At 35.1% G+C, this 17363-nt stretch overlaps 1 protein-coding gene across 1 annotated transcript in view; it reads right to left on the reverse strand.

The window, feature by feature from the left end:
• LOC124358919 (coiled-coil domain-containing protein 142) overlaps nt 1–17363 on the reverse strand; it is a 43102-nt gene that overhangs the window by 13939 nt on the left and 11800 nt on the right. The window contains exons 2-5 of the mRNA XM_046811175.1: nt 6453–6810; nt 5160–5383; nt 3511–3643; nt 549–712 (exon numbers count right to left, since the gene is read on the reverse strand). Coding sequence (XP_046667131.1) covers nt 549–712; nt 3511–3643; nt 5160–5383; nt 6453–6587 — 656 coding nt within the window. The 5' untranslated portion in view covers nt 6588–6810. The remainder of the gene's footprint in view (nt 1–548; nt 713–3510; nt 3644–5159; nt 5384–6452; nt 6811–17363) is intronic.

Genomic DNA, 17363 nt, shown 5'->3' on the forward strand with positions numbered 1-17363 from the left:
ACACTATACACAAATGTAAAAGTCTTTACTAACGCTCAGTCAAATCCTACAGCATGACATGCATAATAAGTGGTCTCAATGTTGCCTGTATAGAAGTGAAGCTTCATACAAACTTTCTAGTCTTTGGGTCAATTCATTTTCAAGATATCGTGCGGAAAGACAGACAAATTAAATTTTGTTAGCCACCAGAATGATAGGCTTAGCTAACGCTCGGCCATTTTAGACTTAAGTTTGAAAACATAGATCACCTGCACTAACCGAATGTAACATTTATCCCCTCTTAATAGTTATAATTTAGAAGTTTCAATATTGCCTAGAATGAAAAGGAAAATAGAGGATTATGGATTATGGGAAAATGGAAATTAACATAATCAAAGCTGTAACCAAATCCTTTTTGTAGCTGGTATAATTACTAGTCTTTGATTTTACTCAGTCAGAAGTTACAGATAAAATGGTCACCATCAATTGAAAAAATAAGAAATTTCCAATACAAAATTTGTTAACTTCAGTGAATATAGTATAGCTTTTTGAGAATTTTGGATTGTCACCTGTAAATTTCCATGCTAGAGTTGTCAGAGCTAGGCAGATCCTCATCTGTGAGCAGGGGTTCTGTGTCATAATCATCTTGAGGCAGACCATTGTCGTAGTAGATATCCAACAGTAAACTGACCAGTAGATGACCACACTCCTCAGCTCTGTATTGTGCCAGGATCTGACAAAACACAAAACTTATAGACTGTTTATAACCACTGAACATCTGGGACTAAAGAGGAAATCAATATAATCTACAAAACAAAATGATCCAAAATTTACAAGGTACTAGCAGTTACCTGTGGCTTCTCACGCAATTTCGTAGGTTTGCCACCTGTATGAGCACTTCTGGTTCGAGTGAATTATATTTCCAACGCCAATGTTGAGTTTTTCTTCTTTCCACAATCAAGAAAATATGATAAAAATTTTCATTTACTCCGGTCTTAGTATTTTTTGTCCCAAAGCTGATTTTGCCTCTCTCTCGATCAAGAAAATACTTCAGTAAGTTTATGATTATGGACATTGTCATTTACTTCGTTCTTAGTATGTTTTGTTCCATAGTTCATTTTGTTTTGTTTCCCTATCAAGAAAATATATCACATATCAGAGAAGCCTACTTCTGTCAAAAGAGAACTAAGATGAGTTTTATATCATGCATAGTAAAGGTTTTGTAATGCTTTAGAACATTTAGAGCTGCAATTGGTACATTAGTTCAAAAGAACAGCTAGGGAGATTTCATCTAGCGTAGTTCTTGAGAACTGCTTCTAAGGGAGTCTTCGGAGTCAAATTTTGACCATCTTATATTTTATGACATTTTTCAATGTAAATTAGTTCTTATACTGTACCTAATCGCTAGAATCTAAAATGGCGTGAAATATTATGGTTACTCTTTAGACAGTTTACTCACCATAAATGTAAACAAACTGAAAATAATAAACAATGTTTATACATAACAGCTGATTACATTTGGCAGGCTCTACCAACGAACTATACTACTGGAACACGCACTGCCCATAAGCCACATGTTGTGTTTTCCGGTCGCACACAGCTGTGCGTTACTGGTGTATCCATGTATTTGCAGGCGCTTAAAGTGGGCAAGAACTCACCGAGTTCTGTACTCCATGCCAATGTAGATCAAGTGATGATGTATTTAAAATATTGTTATTTGCTCTAGTTATCTCAAAAAAATGCGACCACTTCTAAATTGACATTGAAAGTTTGTAACTAATTTACTGGTAGTGTTTTCAAGAGGCATTTAACTAATGACGAATTCACTGGAAGCCACGAGCTATTTTTAATTAAAACTATGACCAAATTATTTTTTAAAATAATATCTCATCACATCGAGAAAAAAAAACAGAAAACTTTTGACATTATAAAAAAATCCAACTTAGGAATAAGGCAAAAATTGTTCAAAATAATTTTATTTTCTAACACGTAGATTAAGTGCGTCATGTTTGTAAATATTATGTAGTTTACTTTGAATAAAATACTGTAAATAAAAAAGTTGTTTTTTCATCTGGGAAATATTTTAATGCCTGTAATCTTTGTTTCCGACTTTGTAAGAAAAATAAAAGTCAACATTTTAGTTATTTTTATATTGTACATAAATCAGTTTTTTAACTAAAAATAAAAATCCACGGTAACAAGCAGCTACTAAAATTTGTAATAATAAATAAATTGTAGTATATAACAATTGTATTAAGTCTAGTAGGCGTTTTAAAGTGATGTTAGATCATTACTATAATGCCTGCCATATGGGCGGAGTGCGTTCTTGCCCATTTCCAGCGCTTGCAGACTCGGAACGCAGCTCAGGATTTTGGCTCGGTTTCTCTGGCCCAGAGCGCGTTCCATTATTATAATTCGTTGGGCTCTACCAATTCATATTTCACAACTTAGAAGATGAGATATTTCGCTACTTTAAAGACCAGTGGGGTTTAGCCCGGAGAGAATGTCTAAATAAGAACAGGCCTATATTCTTCCCATAAACCGTATAAGAATGTCCATGTAAAATTTCAGTACAATCGGTGGAATAGTTTACGCATGAAAACAAAACAAACAAACAAAACGGCACTTTCGTATTTGTATTTGTGAGATTTTACACACAATACAGCTATGGCGAGAAGGGTGGATTCAATGTAATTTAGTTCTGTTTTGAGTTCCTTAAACAATCGAATGGGTCTAGTTTGATTGTAAATCTGATCACAAATATTATACAACAAACTGGCAATAATTCTTTATACGACGACTAAAGATGGAGGAATGAAAATAATCTACGCCTATTCAATTTTATTCTTGATTATTTCATGTATTTGATATATTCATTACAATTGATAAATTCATGTGCTTCACGCCATTATTGTAAAATACGAAACGCTCTCGAGGATTAGCTTGGAATTGTTATCAAATTATAAAGACCAATTCGATGGGCTCAGTAAGAGTTGATTTAGATTCCAGATATAAGGGAAGATAAAGACGATCCTCCTTCCACTCCAGTCTTGCAACAGACGTGTGCTGTCACTTTAAACTTATCTCTTCACTTGAACATGTGCCGATGGCCGAGCGGTCTAAAACGTTGGACTTTGGGTCTGAGTTAGAGATAGTGCAGGTTCAAACCTGTCTGTGACCATTGCACTTTTTATCAGTACCATCAACATTTTACTGAATCGACTCTCCCCCTTATTCTTGATAAGATCGTCGACAGGCCAGTGGCCCATGAGGGCGGACAGAATACAATCTCTTTAAAAAAGTATGGAATTTGCATGCGGTATGAGGAAGCTTACTTTTATGGCAATTAACAAAGATCCTACGGCCACTTCATACCGTATTCATGAGGTAATTTTTATTAGATAAACTAATTATTATAAGTAGACTTGTATAAATTAACATGCCTATACAACTTTATTTTGATATTAATACCATAAACTTCATTTGCTTTATACGATGAAAAACCCCATCAATAACAGAGTAAATTCTCACTTGAAGTATTTTGGTGATAGAAAAACGCCGAAAGGGCTGCAGAAGTGAAGGGCAGGTGTTTTTAACAACAGTGATGCCTCTGGGCTTGGAGGTGAGGTTTAGGTTGAGCAACTCATTAAAGAAGGTAACCAATCTGCAAACAAACCATATTAATCATAATTGTGTAAAGTACAACATTATAAGCATATAGGTATGGGCACAAGTTGACTATCTGAAATTATTATTGGATCACTTAAAATCTAAATAAAGGGTCTGTAGAGATTTCAATATTCTTGTAAATTACTGAAAAGAGTTGAGTTGCCTAATTTGCCACCAAAAGAAACAAATCATAAATTGTGCCATAGCCTGAAGAATATTACACAAAACTAATTTAATGGAGTGACTAATGTCAAAGATACTTAAATGAATACCAGGAGTATAGAAAAATATAAAATTAAACATTTTTTAGGCATGCCTTTCCCAATTTCTTGACAAGTACGACTATAGCAGTTTATTCTAAAGGTATGAGGATGAGCCAAATGAGGCTTTCGTTGTTGCATCTGTCCATGCCCTGTGTGGAAAAATCTCTAAAGGTGTATTGGTTTGGAAGATGTGGGGAACGGCTACTATCTTTTGACCATGTGCAGAAAAAGTAAAATTATCAGTTGTCCATTTTAATATTGGCAAGTTCATCAATAGTCACCATTTTATAACATGGGAGCCTGATGCTGCCGCACAAATCAGTTATGTTACTCTTTTTGAAATTTAGAGAAGCCTTTGACAAAATTGTTATGAGTAATCTTTATTTATTTGATCATTCGTAAGGGCAAATAACATGAAAATTTGGGTATGACTGTGATGATAGTTTTTGTTTTCATTACCTAATTTTGATTGATGATTGGCTGATTGGCTGGACCTCTGATTTTATGCACGAAGCCTCTATACTTAATTACTTTCTAAAGAAAAGAGGTTCCCAATGTATAATATTGGCTTCATCCCAATTCAGTCGACACGGAAAGTAGTGTTGCTGATTTCTTATATCACTGAACAATGATAAATATCCGGAAAAAATATACTAAGCATGCACACTGAAGTAGGTACATATAACAAGTAAGCCTATTAATAATTTCCTGACTTTACGTCGTAATAATTCTAAAATAACGAGTCAAGCAATCTCTATATAACTTAAGAAACTAACAAAAAAATTGTATTGCTGAGATAAGAACCCCACCAATACTTTCATCACCTAAATTATCCACTTCATCTTCAAGTCTTCTGTTCGGAGATGTGAGGCTGAAATATCTTAAGAGGGCAATTTAATATTAGCAATTTGTTGACTTGGTGTAAACTGGAAAACTTCAAGAAGAAACTCTTGAAAATGTACGACTACACATTTCAAGATGATATCTTAGCCTGTAGGTACTATACTAACACAGATTTAAGTAATGTCTTTTACTGGAGTACATTTATTTACATTATGTTCGCTTTGTACTGTGCCCACGTTTGTCCATATACTGTTCTATCATTTCCTCTCACAGACCTTTTAGAAATCCCGATAGGCAGACAGCTATAACCAAACTGGCCTCTTCTCTGATCAAATGTTTTGAGATAGAAGTGAGGCTGACTTTACGTGCAAGTCAGAGGGATTACATCCAGCACCTTAGACTTACTTGATGATGTTGGCCTGGTGTGTTGTGATTTCCACACAGTGCACGATTATGTAGGTGATGACCTGGTTGGCCAAGTAGAGGGTGGCGAGGCGGTGATGCCATATTTTGGACCCCCAGAACTCACATCGGAAGCTCAACAGATGGTCGGAAACCTGGGGACTGGTCGTTACCTGGTGATAAAGGTGCATGATGTTGGGCAGTCTCTCCACTATCACTTCCAGGTCCTGATAATCACAATAAACCTTTCGTTAATTTAAAAGTACTTGCGACTCTAAAAACGGGCCTACCCTTTTTATATTAATAATCATCGCACAAAAAAGTTGCAAAGTTTTTAATAATAATATTGCGTATGCATTAAAGTCTGTACCAATAATACATAATTGATTAAAATACTGTTTCGAGAATGAGGGCGAATGTTCCAGATAAATGGGCCAACCTCCGATACAAAGGGATATTGGGGGAATAGCGTCCTTGGAAAGAGAGCGGTCAGTGGGTTGGGACAGTTTTTTTGATCAGGTCCCCTCTCCTATTGTGAGCGGGGAGTGGGCACTGTGACCCATCTCCATTCGCCTAGTTATTTTTGGACTTCTCCACATAAATGTTCAGGAAGCACTAATAACCTTATAAGGAGCTGCAGAGATGCATCGGGTGAGTTGAGCTCCCCAGAAGTGAACTTTAGAAGTGACAGAATTAGAGGTAATACTCGTGACCGTGACGGATGATTTTATGTTAATAATTATTGACTGCGTCAGTGTTTAAAAGACTCGTGTGTAATTAGATGGGCAATTTAGCCAATAGTGAATTGTGACAGAATAAATTTGTGGCAGTTAGTAAGGTTTGAAACACATAGTTTATTTAAAGCCAGCTTAGTTTTAAGTAGATATTATATTTAGATTTATTTGTAAGATTAATGAATATTTAGTTGATTCAATATTTGCCGAGTGTTTCATTCAAGCAAACCCGTAACAATAGAGTGTAACAAAATAATGGTATAACAGTGAGAATGTTAATTAACGATATTGTGTATTTGAAGACTTCTAACGATCTGTATAATAATAGACCACTTACAATAAAAAGCCAAACATTAAATGTTTTTTATTTGTGCATTATGTACAAAATCCCTTTTAAAGTAGACACTTCCCTTAATTTACAATTCCACATGCTGTAATTAAATAGATCATTTATTCTGATGTGGACTATTTAACATCAACCATTAAATCTAGATCTCTTAACATTGTTTGGATGGATTTGGTTACATTATAATTTTAAATTAAATATAGCCTATTAACTGACCTGCCAATTATTTTTATCTTGTTTCAGGATATTTCCCAATCTTGCTCTCAGTTTCATGCAGAGATTGTGGATCAACTTGCAGTGGTTCGTGAACTCTTCCACGTTTTTTGAAGACCTCCATTTTGTCGGGCTCATTTCGTTTTTTTCTTTTTAATAGTGGTCATCATAAAATGTTGTCAGTGAGCTGAGCTTTAGAAGGCTGTATATGATCTATTTGGAAGTGTAGGTAGTGTTTGTTGATAAGGTTTTCAGTGCATTCCTGAAGAATGTTTAAGAATTTATATTTATCCAGGGTCGGCGCAGAACTGTGGTGGAACATGAGTCATCGTCAAATATCATACGATCCTGTGACCATCATCTGCAAACAGCATCAGAGAAACAAATAAGCTGATGCCATGAAGACTTAAAATTATGTTATGAAGACTATCTATCTCTAAACAGAAGTAAAAAAATATATTTGTTATGTTTCTAACTTTTAGTAATACAATTTTGTTCTATAACATTTTAAATGTTGGATATGTTTTGCAAGCAGTATGGCGGGACATGAGTTAAATAAACGATCAGCGGGTTGCGCTCTCCTGGTCCTAAGAACCAATCAGACAACAGTACCATATTACCTGGCTAAACCCCTCGTTCTTCTTCCAGAGACTTACGAATGACGTTATCTTAATACCTAGCTCCTTGCCGGTCTGAATGAACAACAGTAAATGTGCCTTATTTAAAACCTCGAAGTAATGCCCAAGTGAAAAGCAACATTATATCCTGTCCCGAGACTTTTTTGACACCTTGTCTAGTTAACTCATTATATATTAGTTATTAAGTATTAAATTTTCTTCCATTTTGTAAACACTTTGTTTAAGCATGATTTATATAAAACTGTAGACATGAATAATAAGAACGGAAAAGTTAGTGACGGTTGTTTTGAAGGTAAGAAAACAGTGTTATTTTTACCAAACTTATACAAAACAAGTTTTACTGTCACTAAAGACAGTGCAGTCAATCTTTATAGGTTGACATGGAATAATAGTTTGATCTGGTCCAAACGTTCGTCCCTGACATGAATGGGCCGTGGCATGTTTAGTCACGAAAGCCGCGGTTCCTTTCACCCAACCAGGGAAATAAGAAATATAAAGTTTAATTTAAAATAACAATGGTATTTAGCAATACTAAATTTATTTTGTCTTACACTTGGCCTTTTTAAGACTGTAACGTTGGATTTACAATTGAAGAATATTACGATACAATATAACATGTTTAACTCTTTTAGTAAAGTATGTTATTTAATAAAATGCAAATTTATAAAAGCAGGGCCGTGCGAAAATTTTATTTAGGGGGGGGGTTCTATACTTGTTTTATGAAATAAAAAAGAAGAAACTTAAATAAGTAATAGATTAAAAATTAATACGTATGGAAAATGAGTTTATTATAAAATTGTAAAACTACATACTTTTAATACATTTGTAACTCATTCTTTAAACAAAGTAAAAACTTTTTCAAATAAAAACATATGTGATCTACTCTTTCAATAAGTTGATGCGTCGAGGTACAGAAAAAAATTCATCTAATACTGAGTTCACATCTACTTCAATGTCTCGATGAATGTTCAGTGATGCTAATCCGTTCAATCGATTTTCACTCATGGTAGAACGCAAATAATTTTTCAACCTGCGTAATGTTGAGAAAGAGCGTTCGTTTGTCAAAGTTGTTACTAGTAGTACAGCCATTACCCTCAAGATTTTATGGACATTAGGAAAAGCATCCTCATCGCAGACATCGAGAGAATTTTTGATTTTGCGCGTAAACTGACGGCGCAATAGAGCACAATTAAACTGATATATGGAAACAATATGATATATCCCAATCTTCAAGGGGGGGGTTTGAACCCCCAAACCCCCCCCCATGCGCACGGGCCTGTATAAAAGTATAAATGTTTATATGGCTGATTATATAAAAAACTATATTAGCCTATTTCACTAGCACTGAACTCATAAAGAACAATTAAACTAAGTCGGAAAAAATATTATCACACAAAGTAAGTGTTAAATTATTGGTACCCTCATATCTTTGCGATATTATCAACGTTTTTTATTGTTCCATAACGAAATGTTTCACAATAACATATTCAATGTCATGTTTATCTGATGGGATAAAAAAGTCGGCGACGAAGAAGCCCATAATGAACACTATTTACATCGTGTCGACATCAGAGACACCTATACAAAATATAGTATAATCTAAGTGAAGAGGTATTTTCACTGTCTCATCAGGTTTTTTTATCTCTTCAAATGATCATAATTCCAGATTCGAGGAGCGAAGCCTGTGACAGCGTCAGATTCCAGACGCTGCACCAAGACGAAGGTGAATTGGGCTAAATTCAACATTCACATAACTGAGGTTGTTTTTACGATTTTCGTTCTAAGCGATGTTTAGACTATCAAATATACGCCCCATCCCATCATGGTCGGTTGAGAGGTTACTGTATAAGATTTGTCTGGAATCGAACTCGACCTTTTCTGACCTTAGATAAATGTGTTTAATTTAATTCCTCTCAAATATCGAGAACAATGCAACAATGATCTGATTGATCTAGAACTCCATGATGTTGAGAACACAAGTCTTTGCTTGAAGGGGCGTGTGTCGGTTCGGTATCATTGATTATATTGTCAAGAGTCAGAGTCAATGTCACACACACACACACACATGACACAGCTTTCTATCTATTGTAGAAGCTTAACAATAGGTGACTGACGGTAGCACTGATCATTGCTAATATCCAAAATCCGCGGTTGACCTAAAGTTAAGGAGACGCCAAATATGCTGTGAAAAACACAAAAATATAGTTTTATGCCTGCGCGTTTCTTTTAGTTGTAACAAAAACATTTATTTTACTTCTTTGTGTAGTTCTTGCATATACATTAAAATACAAGAATCACACAGTTTAGTCGGTTGACATTAATTTCGAAGAGACACGTATCTTTATTGCTCCAAGCTATAAATATGGTTCTTTTATATAACCTTATCCGTGTGTAATTATTCAAGTATAGTAAGAGAATCACTATAAATAATAATAAAAAATAAACGCAACAAAGAAGATAGCGTTAAATTGTTGAAAAGCTGGCAGCCTGTGGTACAGAAGCCGTACTTATAAGTTAATCGTTGATTGGTTAAACTTCAGCCAATCGCAATAAAGCTCCGCCACGAATTTGATTGTGTAAGTAACGTTTCTACATGGCGAGATACGGTAAACGTAAACGATATCCTTGTTTCCGGCCGCATAGGACTTAAACCACTGGCAAGTAAAACTGAGTCGTGCACAGAATCCTTCATGATCCGATGTTGCTGATTCTGCCTTTCGGTTTATTTGTACTGCCGATCAAGATATAGTTTGATTCACTGCAGGAGTGTTCATCATTAACCCGAGGAAAGGGACAATTTCTGATGTAAGCATAAAAAAGTGTCAGTATCAAACATTGGTCGCAAGAGTTTAGCGCTAGACTAATCATCAGACTCAGTTCATAACTTGTCTCAAACGCCTTCTGGCGCCTAAAGCGTTTTATTCTACTGATGAGTCCATGACGAACCTCTGGCATTTTTGAAAATGATCTGGGTTCAATGTCTATTGCGGAAGGAAATTCAATGTTGTTTATAACCCCGGCCATTAAATCAAGTGAGGTGCCAGGAATCCCAAGCCATTTTCAGACAAAATGTAAGGGTTTTGTAAAAAATTCATAACCCAGTTATTTTTTAAGATATTTAGGTAATTCTTTTTTTGTTTTACTTCTTTATACATGTAGCTTACAGAAATATACAAATAAAATTATTATTTTGAAAGTAATTATTTTTACATACATATACATATATAAAAAATAAATAAAAATGAAAAAATTTTAAGTTTGATCATGGAAACCATATAAATAAAAAAATATTTGACACAAAAATACCCATTTACTTTATGATATATTTAATCCTTAATAAAAGGAAACAAAAAATTTAGGCCTACCTTATTTACAAGTGGAGTAACATCAATTTTTGTAAAGCCGTGTAAATTTTTCTTTTTGCCATTTCTGGGCAAGGCAATGTAACAAGACCTTTGAAATTCACAGTACTTAAAATAAACATAAAACCAAAGTTATTTCTGACAAAATAACTAAAACTGTTCATAATATAAATTTAAAAAAAGTTTTAAAACAATATTTACATCACTACAAAATGATCACTAAAATCGTCGTCACTAATCATATCCACACCATTTGCAACTAGGTTACTAATTAGTGTATTTTCACTTACGGGAGACTTTGAATGATATTTTTTACTCATTTTAAAATCAAACAAATAATAAGCTAAACTTTAACTGCCGTACTTTAAACTGCTTTAACCTAAAACTGTGAAGAAAACGGAATATTCACAACCACGTGATATACAGCTGTCTGCAACAAGCGTGAGCAGTCAGTCGAGACGAACTGCAATTGCTCAGTCACAGACTGACAAAATACGAATTCAAATCATTACAAACTAATATATTTCGATGCAAAATATCTTTGTGCACAAGTCTGTGAAATTTCAAAGCATTTGGTGAAATAGGTGGCCAGTAAAGTAATAAAAAGTGCACGTCCACACTATACGGACGTCGGGAGTTGACGCCATTTTTACGACGTCCGTATAGTACGGACGTCGGGGTTAAAAGGGTTAACTGTGTGTGAGTACGTACGTGCGCACAAGTGTGTAGATTCGGCGATTAAAAAATAGCCAATCCGGTGGTTCAAATTTAATTTGATGTGACACTGTCGATAAAATTTTAAATTGTGAACAATGCAATAAAGATATTGTTTTTACTTACATATTTGACAACACTGATGGAGTCAATGGTCAGAAGTAAAACGGAACTGTGTAATGTATTCTCTACTGTGATTACTAGTAGTATAAATAGCTCTTAATAATAACTGGCATTGTGCTTGAAGGGACCCAACGGTGTACTAAAGGAGCAGTGTTACATTTTCTGCGTTTGTTTTCGCGCAAAGGTGGCGTGTTGTTCTGCTGAGTGCGTGACAATTAGACGTAAACGTGAACGTCGGTCTACTGCCAGCAATAAATGTTTAGTCGTGGTAACTGGACATAAATTACCAACAAGTTGGTGGTACGGGCCAAACAGCCCGGTCTCGCTCTGTAGATGGAAACGCGTGCAAGAATGGGCCACGCGAACTAAACAGAACAAATGTGTGCAAGATCAAACCCGAGATATTTTTGAGAGGGTGAGATCTGATATTTGAGAAAGAGAGTTAACGTGGTTCAGAGATTGGTTTTGCCTTGAACATGCAGACTACCAAAGTCCAGAAAATCTTCTTGAGTGGTCATTCTAATCGGGCCAGTTGTTTCGACTTTGCCTATACTTTAGCTTGGATGGTGTAATACCCACAACCTCTCTGTAAAAGAACATACGTCACTGTACAGTCTGCAGCTCTGCATCTTCACGGGAAGCTGACAGCTGAAAGTATAATATTGTGCAGTGAAGCTAGGTAGACGAAGGAAAAACTTTCGTTACGCGTCACGTCACGCATCACGCATGTTCGCTCTGTAACCGCTAGGGGCGGGACTACCGCGTCCATTTTGATGTCATTGAGTTTTGCCGTTCCTTTCGGTGGCTATCCAGCTGTGCTAGTGAGAGGTTACTTTTACTCCTTGTTAAAGTTACTGCTTCCTTTGATGGGCTAGAGATGTATTTTTAAAGGATTAACAATAAGTAGATGAGATCTTTTCTAGCTAACAAAGCCGTAGTATAATTTAATCCTGAAAGAAAATTAGTCTTTCTGTTGATTACAATTTATTACAACCTTTACTCAATTAAATTGGGCGTTACCTTACATTCAATTAAAGAATAAATTACATAAAACATGTTCTAATACATATTTTGCTAAAGAAACGTCAAAACCATTAATTTACTTTTTAAAAGATAAATGAGATTTAACAATGTCAAACAATAAAAACATATCAACAACGAGATATGGAACAACAGTAGATACTGTGCCTTCAAGATATTTAGCAAGGTTTTATTCCATAGTTGTTATTTTTTATTTCAGTTATCATGAACCCATAATTTCACTTTTAGAATGTAATGACAAAGAAAATGAAGTGATTACTTCGGAAATACAAGCTTGCAATGAAATTATACTGAACAAATTATAGAATTGTTGAATACAAACCATATTAAGGAGAATGTATACATATTTATTACTTTAATATTTAGAATTCAGTGATCATTGTAATATATGCCATGTAGAGAATATTACAAAAATAAGTATAAAAATAATAGAAAATATAAAACTTTGTATATTAAGGAATTTAGTGTCTCATATTAATTTAAAATATAAAAAAGTAACCATTTAATAATTAATTAGGAAACGTACTTTTTTAGATATATATTCACAGCCCTCTATTAGATGTAGTCTCTTCTGTCGGTCAGTCCCGCGACCATTTTTTACATAGGGGGTTTTACATCAAATTCATTGTTTCAATGGTTAAAACCTTTTTTAATAATAAACTTAAATATAAAACATTCGAACAAGAATTATTAGATAACAAATACTAAAAGCTAATACTATACAATCGTATTTCATAAGCCAAGTTAACTACCAAATACCAAATAGTAGTTAACTATAATCCGATAACTTAATACATACATACCCACAGGCATGTAAGCAGGCTTTTTAGAATTATGTAATTTTTAAACAAAACTACTGGATTACTATGTTTAGACTCTTCACCAATTTATCTAAAAGTACGGTATTATAAAACACATCAGCATGTCACTCACGCTTTTTACACACAAATAATAAAGCTACAATAAGCCTCATTATGAACAATAATTTAACAATGTAGATATAATAGTTTTTATGCTTATAATTTGTTTTTTGTGCTTATAATTTGTTTTTTAATTTAATCATTGAACTTCCCTTGAACCAATATCTGAAATGTACGAAATAAAGAATTGCTGGCGACCACGATATCGAAAACAATCCGGCGATGTCACAGCCATGGCGTGCGATGAACGAATTACCCGACCTTGGGTGAAATTGCGCCCTTTCTTTGCAACAGTTTGACCGTATACGGCAGCGGAATAGATATAAACCATTTCTTGGACATTTTATTTGGTGTTTTTTACACGCTTTCCCCGCAGACGTACGGACTTTGATAATTGCAGATAAATATAATGCCACATGTACATAGTGTCATACTAAGTTTTAAATTGTCAGGATAGCAGGGCTCGGACATTTTCCATCGTTATATTTAAAAAGATATTACACAACATTTCGAGAATTGGAATCTATCCTCTTCGTCAGGTGGGAGAGGTATTAGTACATACAAAAATAGAGAATAGAAAGAAGAAAGAAGGGAAAGAAAAGGGCTCAAACATACCCAAACGCTGCTTGGAGCCTAGTTCAGGCGTTGTCACTGCAGAGAATGCAGAAAATTTGAGGCCAGGTATGTATTCTCCCATTTTGTCAAACAGAACAAGAGGAAACGCCAATACAGCACGGGGATAATAAAATGGATAAAACTCTTCGTAATACGTTGCTTCAAGCTTATAATTGGTGATGGGTGATTTGAAAGGGTGCAATGGTTTTGGACATGTGACATCGTGACATGTTACAAAATAGACCTCTAAGTTTCGAGAACTGGAATCTAGTGTCGTTTTCTTCAAGTGATAAAACCTAAGATATGGTGTTAAAAGCAAGCACAAAAATTGTAAACAAATCAACACGTGGTGACGAACTAGCCAAAGTTAATCTTGATAACAGCCTAGTTTGTACGTCAAAGACAATTATTCTCACCTTCTGTAGATGCATGTGTCGTGTAGTTGAATGGTAGGCCTATGTGCTTCCCTTGACTAGTGCTGAAGAAAAGAAATCAGGAAATGATTGGGTTTTTTATAAGAATAGAACAGATTCTAGTTATAGAAACATAATGTATAGATCTATTTTTGTAACATACAACAATTTATAATATCCAAAATCCTGTCTTTACTTCATAATGCTACCAAAAAGAATTCAGATCTAACCGTAGGTAACCCCCTGTAGTAAAATCCCTTGACGGTCCATCAACTCTGCCAAGGAGTCGATGTGTCTTTACTATTTAGAGTACATGGATGTTTGATGGAGTGGACATTCCATTGGATGCGAATGTTGACCTAGTTCACCTTCCTCTTACGTGCAGCATCTAAAATCTGATGCTGCGGCAAACTTGACTAATAAGTTTAACAACTATCTTTACGCGATAAAAACACAAGTTTCGCTTTATTTCCGTCCTTCCCCAGAAAATCGGGAGACATCTTTCGCTTGCCGTAGCTCACTAACAAAGCGTTTTGGGACATGTGTTTATAGCCTATAAACTTTTTCATTATTTTGATGAGAGGAAACCACCTGAGAAGTTTGTCGGGTTACTCGTGGAACACCCTGTATAAAGAACAAATATCCCACACTAAACAAATAAAAGTCTTGAACTAACTGAAAGTGGAACAATAACAATGTGAATTTCCGAGTAACGCAGTGATTTCGCAAATAGGTCGAACGGAAGAGAGCGCCTAACATCTGCATAGCAATCAATGAACCCCATCATCAAAACCACCTCAACCTCCCTCGCGTGTCAGTAGTCTTCAGTGACGTCAACTTGTGATCGAGATCTAGTAGGGGAAGTGAGGTTAGGGGTGAATCGGACACGGAAATGTAAAACGTGGCAGGGTTGATGTCTAACGACAAGCTAATGGAGGACAATTGCTCCTCATTACACGTCAATGTATGACTCTCATGCGCAAACACTGTACAATGGATAATGCCTATCATTACAAGTTGCTACCCGCAATATTCATTGGATTAATGGAGGCTCGCTCTTACTTTTGTCTTACTTTAACATGTATTAACCGAGGGCTCTTAAAAACTTAATTAACGGTGTTTGCACCCTATATTATTCACACTATATTTTAATGAAATGAAATGAAAAATGTCTTTATTAGAGGCGAAGTTAGGACTATAAAGTCCTCTCTACCACTTAACCTCGTCTACCACTTAACCTTAATGATAGACGAAATACAAACAGTACAACAATTAATTGGGAAAAGTTATTCCAAACAAACTACTGTATCATAATTTCTTTGTATGTTTTTCACGAGCTTCGATACAGTTATGATTAATCTCATAGGGACCTTCTGAAAAGGTTTTTATATTCGCTGTCACTCCGGTGAACCAAACATGATCATGACTAATAACTTTTAAAATTTTTAAAAGCCAAACAACAAAAAACCGTAATAGTTATAAAACCTTTACAAGACACCAAAGATTTGAGCTACAGAATTACAATTCCAAGGATACTTGTTTCAACGACATCCGTCAACGCATAAGCGAGCACGACCACTTTAAAGGTACTCTTGCACAAGCCGAAAGCAGCAAACATTTTGTTTCTTGATAGGCTACAGCTGTTTTACATAGGTTATAACAATTTTACAAGATTTTGTAATTTTTTACCAATTCTAACGCTACTTTTTCCAACAAAATCCGTCAATGCATAAGCGAGCACGACCACTTAAAAGATACGCGTGTACAAGCCGAGAACATCAAACCGATACCTGTCAACTGTGACATGTTTGGCACTACCGACTTTGCTTCTACTCAGCGGTTAGCTGAAACTCACGTATACTTATCACAATCCTTTTGGTCGGCAGTCTTTTTCACTATCGTGTTGTAGCCATAACGAACAAAGACGATCCAAAAACTTAACTACCATTAACTGGAGCAGTAAAAAATCGCAAATGTTCCTCTGTCCTGTCAGTGGTAGTATTAGGAACAGCCGTCAGATCGCGCTGTGAGACTTCCACATTTTCTCCGGTTTGCTATCTTTTCCGTGATCACGATCTATCTCCTATCCGTGATAAAATCGTGATATATATCTTAGGACTCCAGAGAATGTCAAGAAAGCGATGTTCAAACTCTTCGCATGCTATGAATAACTAGAATGCGTATGTGCGTGTGTTTGTGTTCTATATGTATAAGACATGCAATCCACTCCCTTTAGACTGTACGTGATTGTGGAAGCTTATTTGTATATATAAAGGATTTTAAAATTACAAGGAAACAGGATTTTTTCGGACATTTGCCATCATTCAGTGGTAAAAAAATCAGTAACACTACGTTTCTTGATCTGCAATCTGATCTCTTCTTCAGGTAAATAACTAACCTAACACATAATTACAAACTAGGTCAACATGATAAACAAATCATGCCAGAGTGTTGTGACATGCCTAAGTCAATAATCACAACCACCATGTTGTGTGTCAACTTCACTCACTCTAAAACATGCACTTAATATAAAAAACTAAACATAACAATAATTATTAAAACTACAGAATACGAGCACAGTACGTCTGCATTCGTCGACCAACCACCTACGATGACCAGATGACAATAGTAAATAATGGCGATCGTCACGCTAGAAACAAGATGGCGGTAAAAAAAGGAAAGGGGACAGGAATGGGCCCTTTTTTTATTATTACCACTGAACGATGGTAAAAAAATCTTGTTTCCTTCACATTCCTTCCATTGTCAAAATTCTGCATTAACGCTCACCGCATTAACAACATTCGTTTCCTCTTATCTCCCTTAAAATACTGGTTTGAAAACATCTACGAACTACTAATTTATTTATGAATATATCCAACGTAAAATTAATTTACTTATAACATCATTTAATAGCAGTATTTAAAGCTCATTGGATTCTAAATAGAATTTCAGCACGGTTAATATTAATTCCTAATCCAGTTTCGTCCTGACGAGATTAAAAAAAGAATGAAAAATAAATAAATAAGATCTTTTATAGCTAACAAAGCCGTAGTTTAAGTTTATCCAGGAATAAAATTAGTCTTTCTGT

The sequence above is a fragment of the Homalodisca vitripennis genome, chromosome 4 (genome assembly GCF_021130785.1).
Source record: "Homalodisca vitripennis isolate AUS2020 chromosome 4, UT_GWSS_2.1, whole genome shotgun sequence".
Taxonomy (NCBI): domain Eukaryota; kingdom Metazoa; phylum Arthropoda; class Insecta; order Hemiptera; family Cicadellidae; genus Homalodisca; species Homalodisca vitripennis.